At 37.8% G+C, this 15,370-nt stretch overlaps 1 protein-coding gene across 2 annotated transcripts in view; it reads right to left on the reverse strand.

The window, feature by feature from the left end:
• The window catches only part of erbb4b (erb-b2 receptor tyrosine kinase 4b), a 310,282-nt gene that overhangs the window by 49,751 nt on the left and 245,161 nt on the right, over positions 1-15,370 (reverse strand). For both annotated transcript variants that reach the window (XM_082174552.1, XM_082174551.1), the window contains exons 14-18: positions 14,449-14,542; positions 9,632-9,786; positions 8,446-8,490; positions 3,629-3,761; positions 1,069-1,191 (exon numbers count right to left, since the gene is read on the reverse strand). In XM_082174552.1, the coding sequence (XP_082030678.1) occupies positions 1,069-1,191; positions 3,629-3,761; positions 8,446-8,490; positions 9,632-9,786; positions 14,449-14,542 (550 nt within the window). The remainder of the gene's footprint in view (positions 1-1,068; positions 1,192-3,628; positions 3,762-8,445; positions 8,491-9,631; positions 9,787-14,448; positions 14,543-15,370) is intronic.

The following is a 15,370-nucleotide window of genomic DNA, read 5'->3' on the forward strand; positions in this document are numbered from 1 at the left end:
GGTATCTTATGCTCACCAAGGCTAATTTATTTGACCAATATAGTTCAAACTTAATTAGTTAATATTGTACAATTAATTTTTTTATTTATTTTTCAGCAGCCATTACTCTAATCTTCAGAAAACAGTTGTGCTGCTTAATATTTTTGTGGAAATTCTATTATAAATAGAAAGTTCAAAAGAACAGCATATATGAATTTTTTTTCTATCGATGTAAATGTTGATACATCTTTGCTGAATACAATTATTTTAAAAACATACTGATCCTAAACTTTTGAACACTATATTTCATGTTCATAGCACTGTATGGGAAAAGTTATGCACAAATAAAATAAAATAAAATAAAATAAAATAAAATAAAATAAAATAAAATAAAATAAAATAAAATAAAATAAAATAAAATAAAATAAAATAAAATAAAATAAAATAAAATAAAATAAAATAAATATTTAGTGTTAAAGGGATAGTTCACCCCAAAATTTTCATTCTGTCATTAATTACTCACTTCATGTCACTCCAAACCCGTAAGACTTTCGTTCATCTTCAGAACACAAATGAAGATTTTTTTTTTATGAAATCTGAGAGCTTTCTGTCCCTCCATTGACAGCTATGCAACTACCACTTTGATGCTTAAAAAGTCATAAAAGCCTAATAAAATAATAGAATAAAAGCCTAAATTCAATCTGTTCATTATATAAAGCCATCGTGTCTCTTTGGACTAAATCGCTCATTTCATATGGATTAGTTTTACGATCTCTTTATGAACTTTTCGAAGAGCAAATGTGTCAGTTGTGTAGCTGTCAATGGAGGGACAGAAAGCTCTCAGATTTCATAAAAAAAAAACGTAATTTGTGTTCCGAAGATGAACGAAGGTCTTACGGGACTGGAACGAGATGAGGGTGAGTAATTAATGACAGAATTTTCATTTTTGGGTGAACTATCCCTTTAAGAGTTTTGATAACCTCCCAGCAAATGTATGTGCAATAGTTACAATAATGCTTTCCTAATCAAAATATACGGGCTGCACAGATCTTTCTTCAGTTCCCTCTGTCTCCTCTTTGATGTCATTACCTTGTAGACGGTGCCAAAGGCCCCGGCTCCCAGAATCTTCACCCGTTTCAGCTCAGTCTCTTTCAGAATGCGTAGTTGGGCCTGGTTTGGGGCCGCACCGCTGGGCGTCAGAGGCTCCACCAACTGAGACACACAAAGCAACGGACGGAGGATGCTGTCAGTGACGCTAAAATCAATCTGGACAATCAATGAACATTTGGCCATAACTCAAATAAATTGAATAGCCCAGACATAGTGTATGAATTCCTTGTAATTTATTTAGTCTTGCTGTGCCATTATGTGGCGCATATAAGAGTTTGGGAGTTCAATCAATGCATAAAAAACCCTGGTGATAAAGGAACTATAGAAATGTGATGAGAGAGAGAGGGACAGAGATAAGAGGAAAAAGCAAAGAGAGAAGATACAGGAAAGAAAGACAGAAATAGAGAAGGTTATCCTGATAAAAATATGAAGGGAGAAAGTGTGTAGGAGAGATTGGGAAGCGTAAGAGAAAATGAGAGATAGAGAGAGAGAGCGTAAATCAGCCGTTCTATCGACCCTTTGCGGCGTCCCCCGGCTCATCACAGCGCCTGATTAAAAAACAATAGCACTTCTTCATTTAAATGGAATTGTAAATCAGGAGCCAGAACACAGAAGGCGGAGGAGAGCCAGGGGAGAGGACGAGCTGTGATCCAGAGAGCTGTCCGCTACAGGCGGTGCTGAAACACAGATCAGCTGTCCGTGGTGCTGAAAAACCTAAGTGGCATTGTGTTGCTCCAACTTAATATGAATTTATAGTGATAGGAACACCCTATTCCGGTGAAAATTGAGATATGGGAACGCTCAAGACCATTTGTGTTATTGGCATACATGATGTCCATTTTCACAAATACGTGCTTTCTTATGTGGCATGCGTGGGCCAGCTCGAGATTATTCTATGGAGTATCTGAGGAGAGCATTATACTCTCCGTTCAAAGCCTGAGGCCATAAGGATATATGTACGCATGAAGACGAGAGGTCAGAACCTTCGGGCACAGAAACGCGGGATCCTTGCGCAACCTGCACTATTATGAACCCTCCACCCACACTGTGATATGAAAAATAAACAACAATATTAAGAGGATGGATAGAAGGAGATTGAGTAAATGAAAAGGAAGGACAGAAACAGTAAGCATTAAGAGGAAAAATAAGCCATAAGTGAGGCCAACATCCCACCAGCAAGGACACGACTTCTCATTAATGTTCATTTAGTTAACACATACAATCTCTTTAAAAAGAGGTGCAAAGAGAGGCTATTATCCTCAGCATTGGAATAATTCAGTTTGACTGTTCATGAGGTTTACATAGTAATCAAAACAGATTGAGTTAGGTACTTTTAACTGTCTTTAGAACTTTTATAAAGTTGAACTATGTTTTGGTTATAGAAATCTTAATTAACTTAATTAACCATGAAAAAAGTACAAAATAGGGCCTACAAGAGAATGAAGTAATTAATATCATTAAATGGTCAGTAAAAGGGAATGATTAACCTTCATAAATTGTGGATGAACAAACTCAGGAGGCCAAACTAAATAATATATATGCTCTTTTCTATTTTCTATTAATTTTACATTGAGGTTTGCTATTCTTGCAACTCTGTTACCAAATCTGATGTGACTCAGATCTGTTTTTGTCATGTGTGAGCGGCACAAACCACATGGAATCAGATTTTTTTTATTCTGATTTGTGCCACTTCCATATGTTGTCCTAAATCTGATACAGGTCAGATGTTTAGCAATGTGACCTCAGTCTGAACAGTCATATCGGAATTCATGTGACCTTTACGACACTCTAGAGCAACATTCGTCACAATTCTGCGCTCATGGGAGTCACTGAGATTTTACTTACCCAAAGCTATCAAGACAGTTGCGAATGGTAGTCAGTGGAAAGACAGTGATGTGTCAGAACTTAAAATGATTACAGTGACAGCTCTATATACAAGCAAAACCTGAGGGTGATATCATAAATGTTTAAAAACACTGCTCTTTTTTTTATTTATATATTGCCTGTGTATAAATTCGCTGGATTCTGCGGCAGATCACACTATAAATAAACACATAATCACTTAATCTAATGTCCTTTGTGTTTATTTCCGTATGACAGCCTGCTGTGTGTCATGTTCTACTGTTTTTTTTTGCGCACCTGGGTCAGGACCATGATCTGTTCACACTGGAATCTGATATTGGTCACATTTAAAAAAAACAATGTGAACAGCTATACAATTTTTTTTGGGATCTGAGCAATAAATCAGAATTGAGCACTAAGGCAAGAAGTGTGAATGCAGCCTAAAATACGGTTTAATACCTTGGTTTGTGTCATTTTGTTATTTTGTAATGAATTACATAATAAAAAATAATATTAAGCTTTTGACAATTAAATACAAACAGCTGAATATCAATCAACAGATTATGATTGTTACTGTTAAGGTCCTTCTGGTTTTCAGGCTTCATGGAATTGGCTGAGAGAGGAAGTTTTCTGTCTGTTTTCTGAATGCATGCTTAAGTAAAAAAATAAAAGAGAGAAAAGATGGACTGTGTCTAACCTCAGTCTCCAAGAAGCGCCTTAAGGCTCTCTTCTTCTTGATGCTCTTCCTTCTGACTGATATGGCAACACTCAGGCCCACGATGATCACCACAAACAATCCCCCAATAACCCCAGCCGCAATGAGGGGAGTCCTGAGGGAAACACGGGAGAGAAAATAAACATTAGCCATAAGCAATAACAATAAACTACTGGGTAATTGGTCCCATATCACGTAAACCAGAGCTTATCAACTGGTTCTGCTTCATGACTAAGATATTTCAACATCGGATATCATTAAAATGAAACATTGAAATGTAAGAATAAATAAAAACATCCATTTATTTATTTATTACATACAACATTTTTGGAAAAACTCAACAGACTTATATTTATAGTTGAGAACCGCTGACACATCCTACAGAAGAACAAAAGAGCAGTACAGATCAGTAGAGAAACCCATCAGAGGAGCGGGCTGAGAATTGCCAACATCCCTTAAATGAGAAGGAACATGAACAAAGCCTCACTCTCAGAAAGAAATGAGATATTTGGTTGGATGTGTCTGCAAAAAACCTTTCCAACTGCAGTCATCTTGCATCAGTCTTCTCTGGGCTGTACTTTGAGGTTTCAGTTTGAATCTCCGTCTGAAAATGTTCCCTTAGCATTAATGAAAGGCCTAATTCAACGGCAGCACTAAATCAGGACTGACTGCATACAAAACACAGCACATGCTGTCCTATTACAGGTCTTTCATTAAGATCCAACTCTTTAGACTGCCAATCTTACCATGTAATTGTCTCTGCACTTTTTTTCACCCGCATTTCTTACAGCACATGGATATAAAGTAGACTCGCCATTTGGGGGGTGTTATCACGGACCCAAGTATAAAGTCTTCTTTTTAGTTTTTCTGGGGGAAAATGATTTAAGCATATAAGCTGCGTACACACAGGATGCGCTCATGTTCCAACTTTGTTGTTTTATAATTGTTGGATGGATATCTTGGAATTTTACATCTCAAAGTTGCCATTTGTTTTTGTATCTTTTATAATTAGCATTGCATTAAGAAACCATATTAAGTTCAAAGTAGCTACATTTTATGCAATGAACATTAATGTGTTGAAGGACTAATCAGAAAAACAAATAAAAAAAGCATTTGACCCAATTTTTATTTTTTTTAAACTGTTTACAGTGTCTTGTGCTGGTGATTTCTCAGGACACTTATTTCAGTGATTTCTGACAGGTTGTAGAATTTTTTTTGGTTATTTGATAAAACAAACTGCTTAAAGCAAATTTAATATCTTAAAGCGATAGTGTAAAGAATGAGAAACCCTCATGTTGTTCTAAACCCGCAAAAGACCTTCGTTCATCTTCGGAAAAAACTCAAATAAAGAGCTACACAACTGACACTTTTGCGCTTCAAAAAGTTCATAAAGACATAGTAAAACTAGTCCAAAAGACACAATTGCTTTACTGTATATGATGAACAACAGAATGTAGGCTTTTATTTACATATAAACAATCACACATCAGTTGTGGTAAACGGAGGCTAAAGCATGTTGAGCTTCCGCAAGGACCAATGAGGTTCGTTCTCGCGCATTTGGTCGAGCATCTGTTTATGTTCGCTGATCAATGTACAAATAAAGTAAATCTGTTCATCATATAAATCGTCTCTTCAGAAAATTTGGACTAAACCGATCAATTCTTATGGATTAGTCTTACGATCGCTTTATGAACTTTTTGAAGCGTCAAAGTGTCAGTTGCATAGCTGTCAGTGGAGGGACAGAAAGCTCTCAGATTTCATAAAAAATATATTTATTTGTGTTCTGAAGATGAATGAAGGTTTTATGGGGTTGGAACAACATGAGGGTGAGTAATTAATGAAATAATTTTCATTCTTGGGTGAACTATCCCTTTAAGATATTAAATTAGCTGTAAGCATTTTGTTTTATTGAATAACCAAACAATCTAAGTAATTAATGACAGAATTTAAATTTTTGGGTGAACTATCCCTTTAATTACGGTGTAATTAAATCATGTGTTAAAAATGGATATTGAGATCCTTGTGTTTTTTTCTATTCCGTTAAACTCGTCCAGTTGCTTCCTACGTGTACACCTCTGTACGGAAGGCGTTTGTGTTTGGTTTTCCCTCCTGTGTAAATTTGGAACTGTAAGTTTGTGGAATGGAAATGAATTTTCACTCAGTGAGGTGGGGACAGTGAAGCATTGCCCAGGCATGATGAGTGATAGACTGCTAGATTATCTATGGGCGAGGTGAGAATCTCTCCCGTTAATTTGATATTGATCTGCAGTCAGAATACAAAGCTTATGAGCCACGGAGACCATAGCCGAGTGCATACCATCACCCACCGAAGCCTGTGTGAGTGTATAGATCCCACATGCGTGAGCGAGCTTCTTTCGCACTGACAATGAGCAGGCAATTATGTTGATGCTGCATTGCTGTCAGCACGCACCGTGCCACTGCCGTATATATTGCAGGGGAAGGAGGACAGGATGTCTGACATCTTGTTTTATGTAACCTGCCATGTCTTTTCCAATTGTGCAAGAGAGACTCTGGAGAGAAACACTTAGAATACACATTACAGAGAGGTTCAACACGGATTTTGGGAGGTACGGCGGGGATTCTGATGCCCTAGGCAAGATAAGACATGACCCAACCATCCAGTATTACTTATATTGAAACTGTTCTGCAATAGTATTTTTTAGACATATTAGCTGAAAAAAAAAAAAAAACATATATTACATAAAACAATCTAATATAAACTTAATAATTTTATTTAATAATATGTAGACTTGCATTCAAAAATCTGAGGCCAGTAAGATTTTTTTTTTCTTAATACACATGTATAATATACAGATACATATGCAAATGGCATTAAATAGTCACTCATGCTTTTCGTTGTGAAAAACATCCTCTTTACCTGACTCTGCAGGCTGTTGTGAGTGCTGACTATCACCTGCCTCTCATCTTGTTCACACTAGAGATGTTCAACTCTCTCCTGAGCGTGTTTGGTCTCCAAGGATAGCAATGTGTTTTATCAGGATTACTCCCTCCAGCCTTTACTCTGAAAGTCTTTCCAAACAACAAGTACACACTCCTGCACTATAATACACTATTAGGACAGGACAGAACTATATATATATATGTGTGAGAGAGAAAGCGAATAGTCTTGATATAAATCCTGGTCCACATTACAGCTCATTCTGGCCAAAAAAACGTCTCTGGAAGTGTTCAGTAAAGAACCTCTGAACAAGACTTCATATCTCAGTTGATATAAAACCTGCGCTCCCTGACTCTAAAAAAATATCCAAAAAGAGCCAATCAGATTGCATCTTGTGAGAAGCTTTTGCCCTAGTTGTTTTCAATACACATCAAGCAGTCTGTGGTTGTGATGTGTGAGGTCGAGACAAACGATTTCTAGCTTTGGCTTCCCTCCCCTGCCAGGACTGTGTATACCACTATGGTGGATATGAAACAGCAAATACATTTGCTCTGAGCAGTTAATGGTATTTTGTTCCAGCTTTCCCATGAGAACAAAAGAAAGTGATATCAATTTATCAAATATGCCATGAAGCAAATATACACACACACGCACACACACACGCACACGCACACACACACACACACACACACACACACACACACACACACACACACACACACACACACACACACACACACACACACACACACACACACACACACACACACACACACACACACACACACACACACACAGGCCTCACAGCAGCACATTAATCACAGAAATGTGGCCTGGTCATTATATAACTTTTTTTTTTCCCCACCGTGCATTTTTGTGTTAAAGCAGAGCTCTGTCTTGAAAGGCAGCTGGCACTAAAACAATGAGCAGTGTGTGAGTGTGTGTGTTAATGATGTCATCAACACAGGAATTAGGCCAATCAGATGCAGCTGGGTTTGACAAACCTATAGAGCCTTGCACTGTACGCAGCCAGTGAAGGATGCATTTTAAAGTACAGTGAGAAACCACTAGTGAAAATACCTCTATTTTGCAAGCTTTGTTCATTTAATATTACATTTCATTAAAAATTCTACTACAGCATAACTATTTGAGTTAAACTTCATGTGATCAAAGTCACACATTTGCTATAATATTAATATTAATAAATATTACAATTACAAATAATATTTCTTCATTCGACATCAGTGCTTTAAAAAAAAAACTAAAAAAAACTAAACTTAATTTCTTCTATTATATTCCTTTTTAATAAAAATAAATGTCAGAGATTTTCAATGTAGTCTCAGACATTTGGACCCCACTGCTAGTGCACAGAGGTCTTGTGACTGAATCACCAATATGACATAACTGTGTGTGTGTGAACTGTCTGTAGAACTGTGTGGTGTAAAGGATCTCCAGTCACAGTGATTTTCTATTGATGCCAGCCAGTGTGACTAGAATCAACTGTTGGACATTGGGCAGAAAACCAAAATAGATACCATGAATAAATTATGGCTTAAGGGAGGACGTGAACCTGGTGCCAGAATTCTGACCTTGCAAACCCACTGACAGTGGAAATCACAGTTTTTTGGAGAAAGAGTGTATAACACACAGTAGTATTGCTACAGGACATAATTTATGTTACAGAGATTTAGACTTATATTACACACACATATATATATATATACATAAACTAAGAAAAAAAAAAAAAAAAATCTGAGCAATGGGTGACCCTAGTTCAAGTCCTGGCTCAAGGTACTGCCACCCTCTCTTCTCTCCCATTGTTTTGTCCATTAAAGGTGAAAAAGCCCAATATATATACATATATATAAAATGAGTGTACCTGTCCATGATGCCAATGCAGTCTTGCAGACGGGGCCCTGTGCATCTGAAACAATAAATAAAGAATACAAATTAACAAATAAGTACACACACACACACACACACACACACGCACACACGCACACACACGCACACACACACACACACACACACACACACACACACACACACACACACACACACACACACACACACACACACACACACACACACACACACACACACACACACACCTAAAGTTTTCTAAAGTATTTATATTTTTAAATTATTCAAATGTATATATTTATTAGTATTTAACTATTTAAATGTTTATCCTGCACCAATAAAACAATGCATAGCAATAAAAATGCTGCATTTATTCATTTTTACTAAAATATTTTAATAAATAACAAAATACCATGCAAGGTTTGAAACGAGTCATACTTACGTACGTACTTAATTTATGCAACTGAAGTTCAAATCAGTAATGCTGTTAAGATCAAAGATCTCTGTCTAAACATTCTCATATTTACAAGACTAGGAAATATTGTGAATGTAATCTAATGACTGTCTTGAGACAACTTAATGGTCATAATTCATCAAATCTATTAGTCCTAGACCTATTTTCAAGACACTGCCTCTCCTGTCGTTGTATTGACGTCTAAATTCCTGCCCTTCCACGCTGATGCTCACAGCCCTGTCGTTTTGTCAGCTAACCGCTAACGTCACTAATCGTCCCTGGCTAACAGCGATCCCAGATCAGACAGTCAGCGGATGAGGGCTTCCATGTGACACAGGAGGAAGAAAAGTGAATCCATGGCTCAGTGTGAAGATTCATTGAGGAGATAATGGTTTTCTGCAGGAAATTTGAGCCGTCTCTCATGTAACCCCAAGGGCCTGAGGTTATGTTGCAGGTGCCCAGCCGGATAAATTCGGAGAGTGTGATGGTTATCATTTAGGGCTAAAGTTAGATTGCAGAGACGTAGCAAGGGCAAACTCCTTCCTCTAAAATTAATGATGCTTTATGCACAGCCAGCTCCGAGGACACAAGAGCTCTAAAAAGGGTCAGTGCATTGACAAATAGGCTCTCTAAAGTTCCTGAGGCTAGCACTGACGTGGCAAACAAGCACAGGAAGTAGCTGGACCGCTACAGATATATTTCCCACACACTCTCACAAAATGCAAACATTTAACAAACACGTCCATACCCCTGGGTGCAGTTGACATGACAGGGGTGACACTCATTGTTGGCCTCTGCATATTTGAAGATGAAACTGTTTGCTCCCTGTAGGCCATCAGGGCATTTCTCCACACAGTTGGGTCCGTCTTTAAAGTGAAGACATTTAACACAGTGATCAGGACCCTGCAAGAGAGAGAAAGAAAGTGGAGGAAAGAGACACATAAAATACCAGCACCTATGGATAATAACCATCCCTCACAACCAACACAATGACCATAACAATCAGCCGGCACAGGATTTATGGCGGTAATATGGAGAGAGGAGGCCGGAGAGGGGGAATTGTTAGCTTGGATATCAATATAAGCACCCTTAGAGTCATCCGAACACCTCATCAACCAGGAAGACAAATAACACTTTGCAGCCAATAGGAAAAGATGCTCCGTTTTGTTCTATTAAGGGTGGAAAACGCATGCTGCGCCTACGTAACCTTGAGGAACATCTGTATGCGAGCGTATCTGTCTGTGCTCAGTGAGACCGAGGCTGATATGTGCTTCTTTATGAGCGAATCTCTTGTGAGAGATGAATAAAAGCCTTGCAGCAATTACAGCTGCTCTTCATTTCACGCTGTAAACCGCCTCTGATGCAATAAAGCAGCAGACGGCACCCAGACGCGGCCGTGGGAGCCAGGCAGCACGCAACACACACAGCTTCAGGACCGTAAACATGCAGTTTTCCATCGATATTAACAGTTCAGGGTTTTTTTTAAGAAATTATTAATACTTATATTCTGCAAGGATTCGCCATCACAGGAATAAATTGCATTTCAACATATGTTAAAATAAAAAACTGTTATATTTCACAAAACATATTTAACAATATTACTGTTTTACTATACTTTTGATCAAATAAATGCATCCTGAGAAAGCATAAAAGACACCTGTCATCATTTACACACATCTCATGTTGTTCCAAATCTTTCTTTCATCTGTGCAATTGAAGACATTTGGAAGAACGTTTTTGTCCATATAATGAAAGTCAATGGGGTCCTAAATAACACTGGACTCCTTTGACTTTCACTGTAAAGACAAAAAAGACGTTTCACAAAATACTGTCTCTTCGTTTGGGTTCCACAAAAGAAAAAGGTCGTACTGGTTTGGAATAACATAAGAATGATGGTGACAGAAGTTAAATTTTTGGGTGAACTATCCCCATCATTTCTCATCTACCCTCTACTATTGCTATTAAAGGGATAGTTCACTTTGAAATAAAATTTTGGTATGTTTTAGCTTACCTCAAGGGCATCCAATATGTAGGTGTCTTTTTTTCCCGCAGTAGTTTCAATTTTGATATTTTTAGGTCAAACCGTTCTTGTCTGTCAGTCATATAATGCAGGTCGATGGTCACTGTCTCAAAGAGCATGCACAGAGTCCAAATTAAAACAATTCCCCATCGTCCAAATTAAACAATTCCCCATCGTAAGTACACATTGATGGCCCAAGACACGAAACGAGCGGTTTGTGTGAGAAAACGAACAGTATTTATATCGTTTTTACCTCTTGAACACAGCCATGTCCAAGTGATCTGAGAGAGCGGGCGGGTATAGTATATACACTAGATGTCGCATTGGCTACTGCGAAACCGTAGCCAATGCGACATCTAGTGTATATATCTATACCCGCCCGCTCTCTCAGATCACTTGGACGTGGCTGTGGCCATCAATGTGTACTTACGATGGGGAATTGTTTAATTTGGACGATGGGGAATTGTTTTAATTTGGACTCTGTGCATGCTCTTTGAGACAGTGACCATCGACCTGCATTATATGACTGACAGACAAGAACGGTTTGACCTAAAAATATAAAAATTGAAACTACTGCGGAAAAAAAGACACCTACATATTGGATGCCCTTGAGGTAAGCTAAAACATACCAACATTTAATTTCAAAGTGAACTATCCCTTTAAGTGGCAAAAGGCTCAAATCTAAATAAACAAATTAACACTCAACCACAACTACATGCGTAGCATGCTGCTCTATTCAGCATTGCATTATTAATTTAATATTTTAATAAATCTATTGAATTTATTTTACCTTCAAGTCTTATAAGAATTATCATGACTATGAGAATAGCGTGCATGAACGTCACCAGAATGTCATAATTACCAGTGGGGAAACTCTGGATATTCATTGAGTTTGGGGGCATGTTAATTAAAGAATCTTGGCGGAAGTAAATTAGTATTGTTTCTGATTAAGTTTTAATTGCGAATGTTGACTGTACAATTTAATTTGCATGCATTGTAGGCAGTCATAAAGCTTACCAAATGCTTCCTCATTTAGCTGGTTTACTCATCATTTTGTTCTATAGCTCTGAAAAAGCTTATTGTCTTTCTTGGTGAGTAAAAAAGAGAGAAAGAAATATGATGGCCCTGCGAGTCAATTTTATTCCGGCACTGGGTCTGCCAAAATTGTGCGTAGCATGGCACAGAGATAAAGGTGTCTGTAAAACTCCTCCAAGGCTAGGTTACCTAGAAAGCATCATCACTTTTTCTGTTAATTGTGCTGCTTCTCCAGACACCTGCTGCACACAAATCTCCATTTCCTCTTCACACACACAAAACACTGTTTGTTAGTGTTGTTTAATTATGCCTTTGTGAAGCAGATGTTGCTGATTGCTTCACAGGTAGGTTAGACCACTCAGCAGTTAATCTGCACTAATAACAACAAACATTTTAACAGCTTAGCTAAGCCTTGCATATGGGTGTGTAAAGTCCTTGTTGGAGAAAGTCAGTTGGATCACTTTGTGATCAATTTAGTGTCTCTATTATTTGCATATTGTCTCCAATGGTCTATTTTAGGAATGTGAAGTTTTTCATCTGGATGTTACTATACAATTATTATTATAATTCTCAAAAGAAATGATCATAATATTCCCATAATTAAAAAAAAATAATTAAGAGCAGAACATCAAATATCTTTCAATAAATATTTTTTAGATTACATATGACACAAGGGTTACAAGGAGATTTGCTTAGCTGTCAATCATTTTACAGTGCAAAATGCCTTCATTCTTTATATAACAATTACTAACATGTACACATACATCGACATGGCACATTGACTGAACTACTTCAGAAATGAACAGATAACAGGCTTTGATCAGGCAAAAACCACATGAAAGAGGAATATTTATCCTCTAAATTTCCAGGCACAGGTTAAAAAAAAAAAGAAAAGAAAAGAAAAAAATAGTCAGGACACGCACTCAGTTTTAGAGAGGTTTTTTTCTGTCTATATTTGTGCTGGTATGGGTCTCAGAGGGCTCATGATCGCGTCATTTGCGAGACCTTTCTGTTTGACTCAAGCAGACAACAGCCAGAGGCCTCTGAGATGTAGAGATGGATCGGCTAAATCCTCTTTCGCCAACACAAGCACACGGCCGTACGCATCTTGTCATGTAGTCATCAATTTAAACCAAAGTGCTTGAGGCTGTTTTGAAAAAGGGGCAGCACTGAGCACACGGCCCATCTGTGGTAATGTCTCTAACCTGATCAGATTCATGAACATCCAAACAGCTTATTCATCCCACTCACAGGTGTCTTCTATGGGGCAGGACTCTCTGTAAACACTTGCCAAGCTTAGGCAACTTAATCTACTTTCTCACTAAATTAACAAGAAGTAAAATCAATCCGACGGCAGCAAAAGTACACTTCGACAAGGGATTCAATTAATCATTTGACCAAGCCAATCGAAGGTGGTGTCTGCTGTTCATCTCTGTTTGTGCTTAAAGCTAATATATATTGAAAGAGATTGCATTGAAATGAAAGAAACATGCACACAGAATCTAAAATTAACAATCACCAAGCATTGATTGAGCTGATTATTCATTATATTTATTTGTAGTTAAAGCTACCTTTCAAAAGTTTGGGGTTGGTAAGATTTTTTTTAAAGGGGTGGTTGATTATGATTTCACTTTTTAAACTTTAGTTAGTGTGTAATGTTGCTGTTTGAGCATAAACAACATCTGCACAAAGTTACAACGCTCAAAGTTCAAAGCAAAGGAAGATATTTTCTCTTAAAGAAATAGCCATTTAAGGACTACAACAAACGGCTGGTAGGGACTACACGACATTCCTCCCGGGTTAGTGACATCACTAACCCCAAAAATTACATAAGCCCCGCCCCCAGGAACACGATTTATAGATTATCAAGACAGAATATGCTAATCAATGACTAGAAGATAACTACACATTAGCTACATAAATTCATCAACTAACCATTCAGAAATGTCCTGTTGCATTCTACATGTTGTCACTTCTTCTTGAGTCTCTCCATCATTGTCTGACTCCGGTATGAACATTAAAAAACTAAAAGTTTTAGAAATTTTCAGTGCATGTCTGTGTGAGGTAAAGGGACACAAGCTGTTGTAGCTCCGCCCTCTGTGCCGGGAGCAGCAGCTCATTTGCATTTAAAGGGACAGATTATCAATGATTATCAATTTCTCATTATTATCAATGTTGAAAACAGTTGTGCTGCTTAGTATTTTTGTGGAGACTGTGATCATTCGGGATTCTTTGATGAATAGAAGGATCAAAAGAACAGCACTTATTCAAAATCTTTTGCAACATTATAAAAGGCTTCACTGTCAGTTTTGATCAATTTAATATGTCCTTGCTGAATAAAAGTATTAATTTCTAAATAAATAAAGATTTTTTATAAAAAAAAAAAGAATGTCTAAAACACCATGCCAATTAAAATTGTACACTTGTGCTAATGTTGTTGTTTTTAAAGACTGATATTATTGGCCTATTATTTTCTAAGTGTAGTTGGAGATGAATATGACTGAACTCACAGGCCCAGTGCACGTAAGACCGTCATCATCTGCCACCTCACACTGCGCATCACACTCCAGGCACACTGAACCATTTGCGAACTCGCGCACATCCCTATAAAAGAGAAAGAGAAAAATATGAGGTAACATAACACACTAAAATGACATTTAATGACCGTTCAAGAGCATTCAAGTTTCAGATGGGAAGAATAGCACGTCAATCGTCAAAGTTCATCCAGGAATTCCTGCTCAAGTTCAAGGATCTAGATGATTCAATCACTAGCCTTTTAAAGTCAAGACAACTCTCCAATTTCAGACTAGATATTAGGTCTTTATGTACACTTCAGATTTCAAGATCTGAATGAGGAAAGGCTTAATCACAGGCAGTAAAAAAAAAAAAAGAGTCATCACACACACGCACGCACGCACGTCCACACACACACAGGTAGCTTGTGAAAGAGCAGCCAAAGGGAATTCAGTGCCTGAGGCACAAGGCCATAGGGAGGCAACAGTGGAATCCAACACATCCGCCAGGTGTTTACAGCACTTCTCAGACAGCTGCCACAGCTGGCAAACACAGTTACTATTGACCAAAAGTAAACAGTCAGCCTTCACCACCTATCGAGGTGACAATTCATCAAGCACATTCAGGGACACCTCAAAGCACCACACGGAGGAAATCAGCCAGGGACCTCTGAAACAAATGATCACAAAATGGTTCAATACAGGCGAACACAGTCGCTTCCTGGTTCCATCACTCCTCTGAAGACGGTAGTGACATTTTAGAAGCTGACATCCGTTGCCGTGACATGTGGAGGATGGCAGCTCAGTGTGGGAGAATTTTTTTTTAAATATATATTTTTTTATGATTGACGTGCTATGTCAATGAGTGTTACATTAAATGAGAATGAATTATTCTTTATCTAAAAGGCACAGCACATTT

Source organism: Leuciscus leuciscus (assembly GCF_965113295.1).
Source record: "Leuciscus leuciscus genome assembly, chromosome: 7".
Lineage (NCBI taxonomy): Eukaryota > Metazoa > Chordata > Actinopteri > Cypriniformes > Leuciscidae > Leuciscus > Leuciscus leuciscus.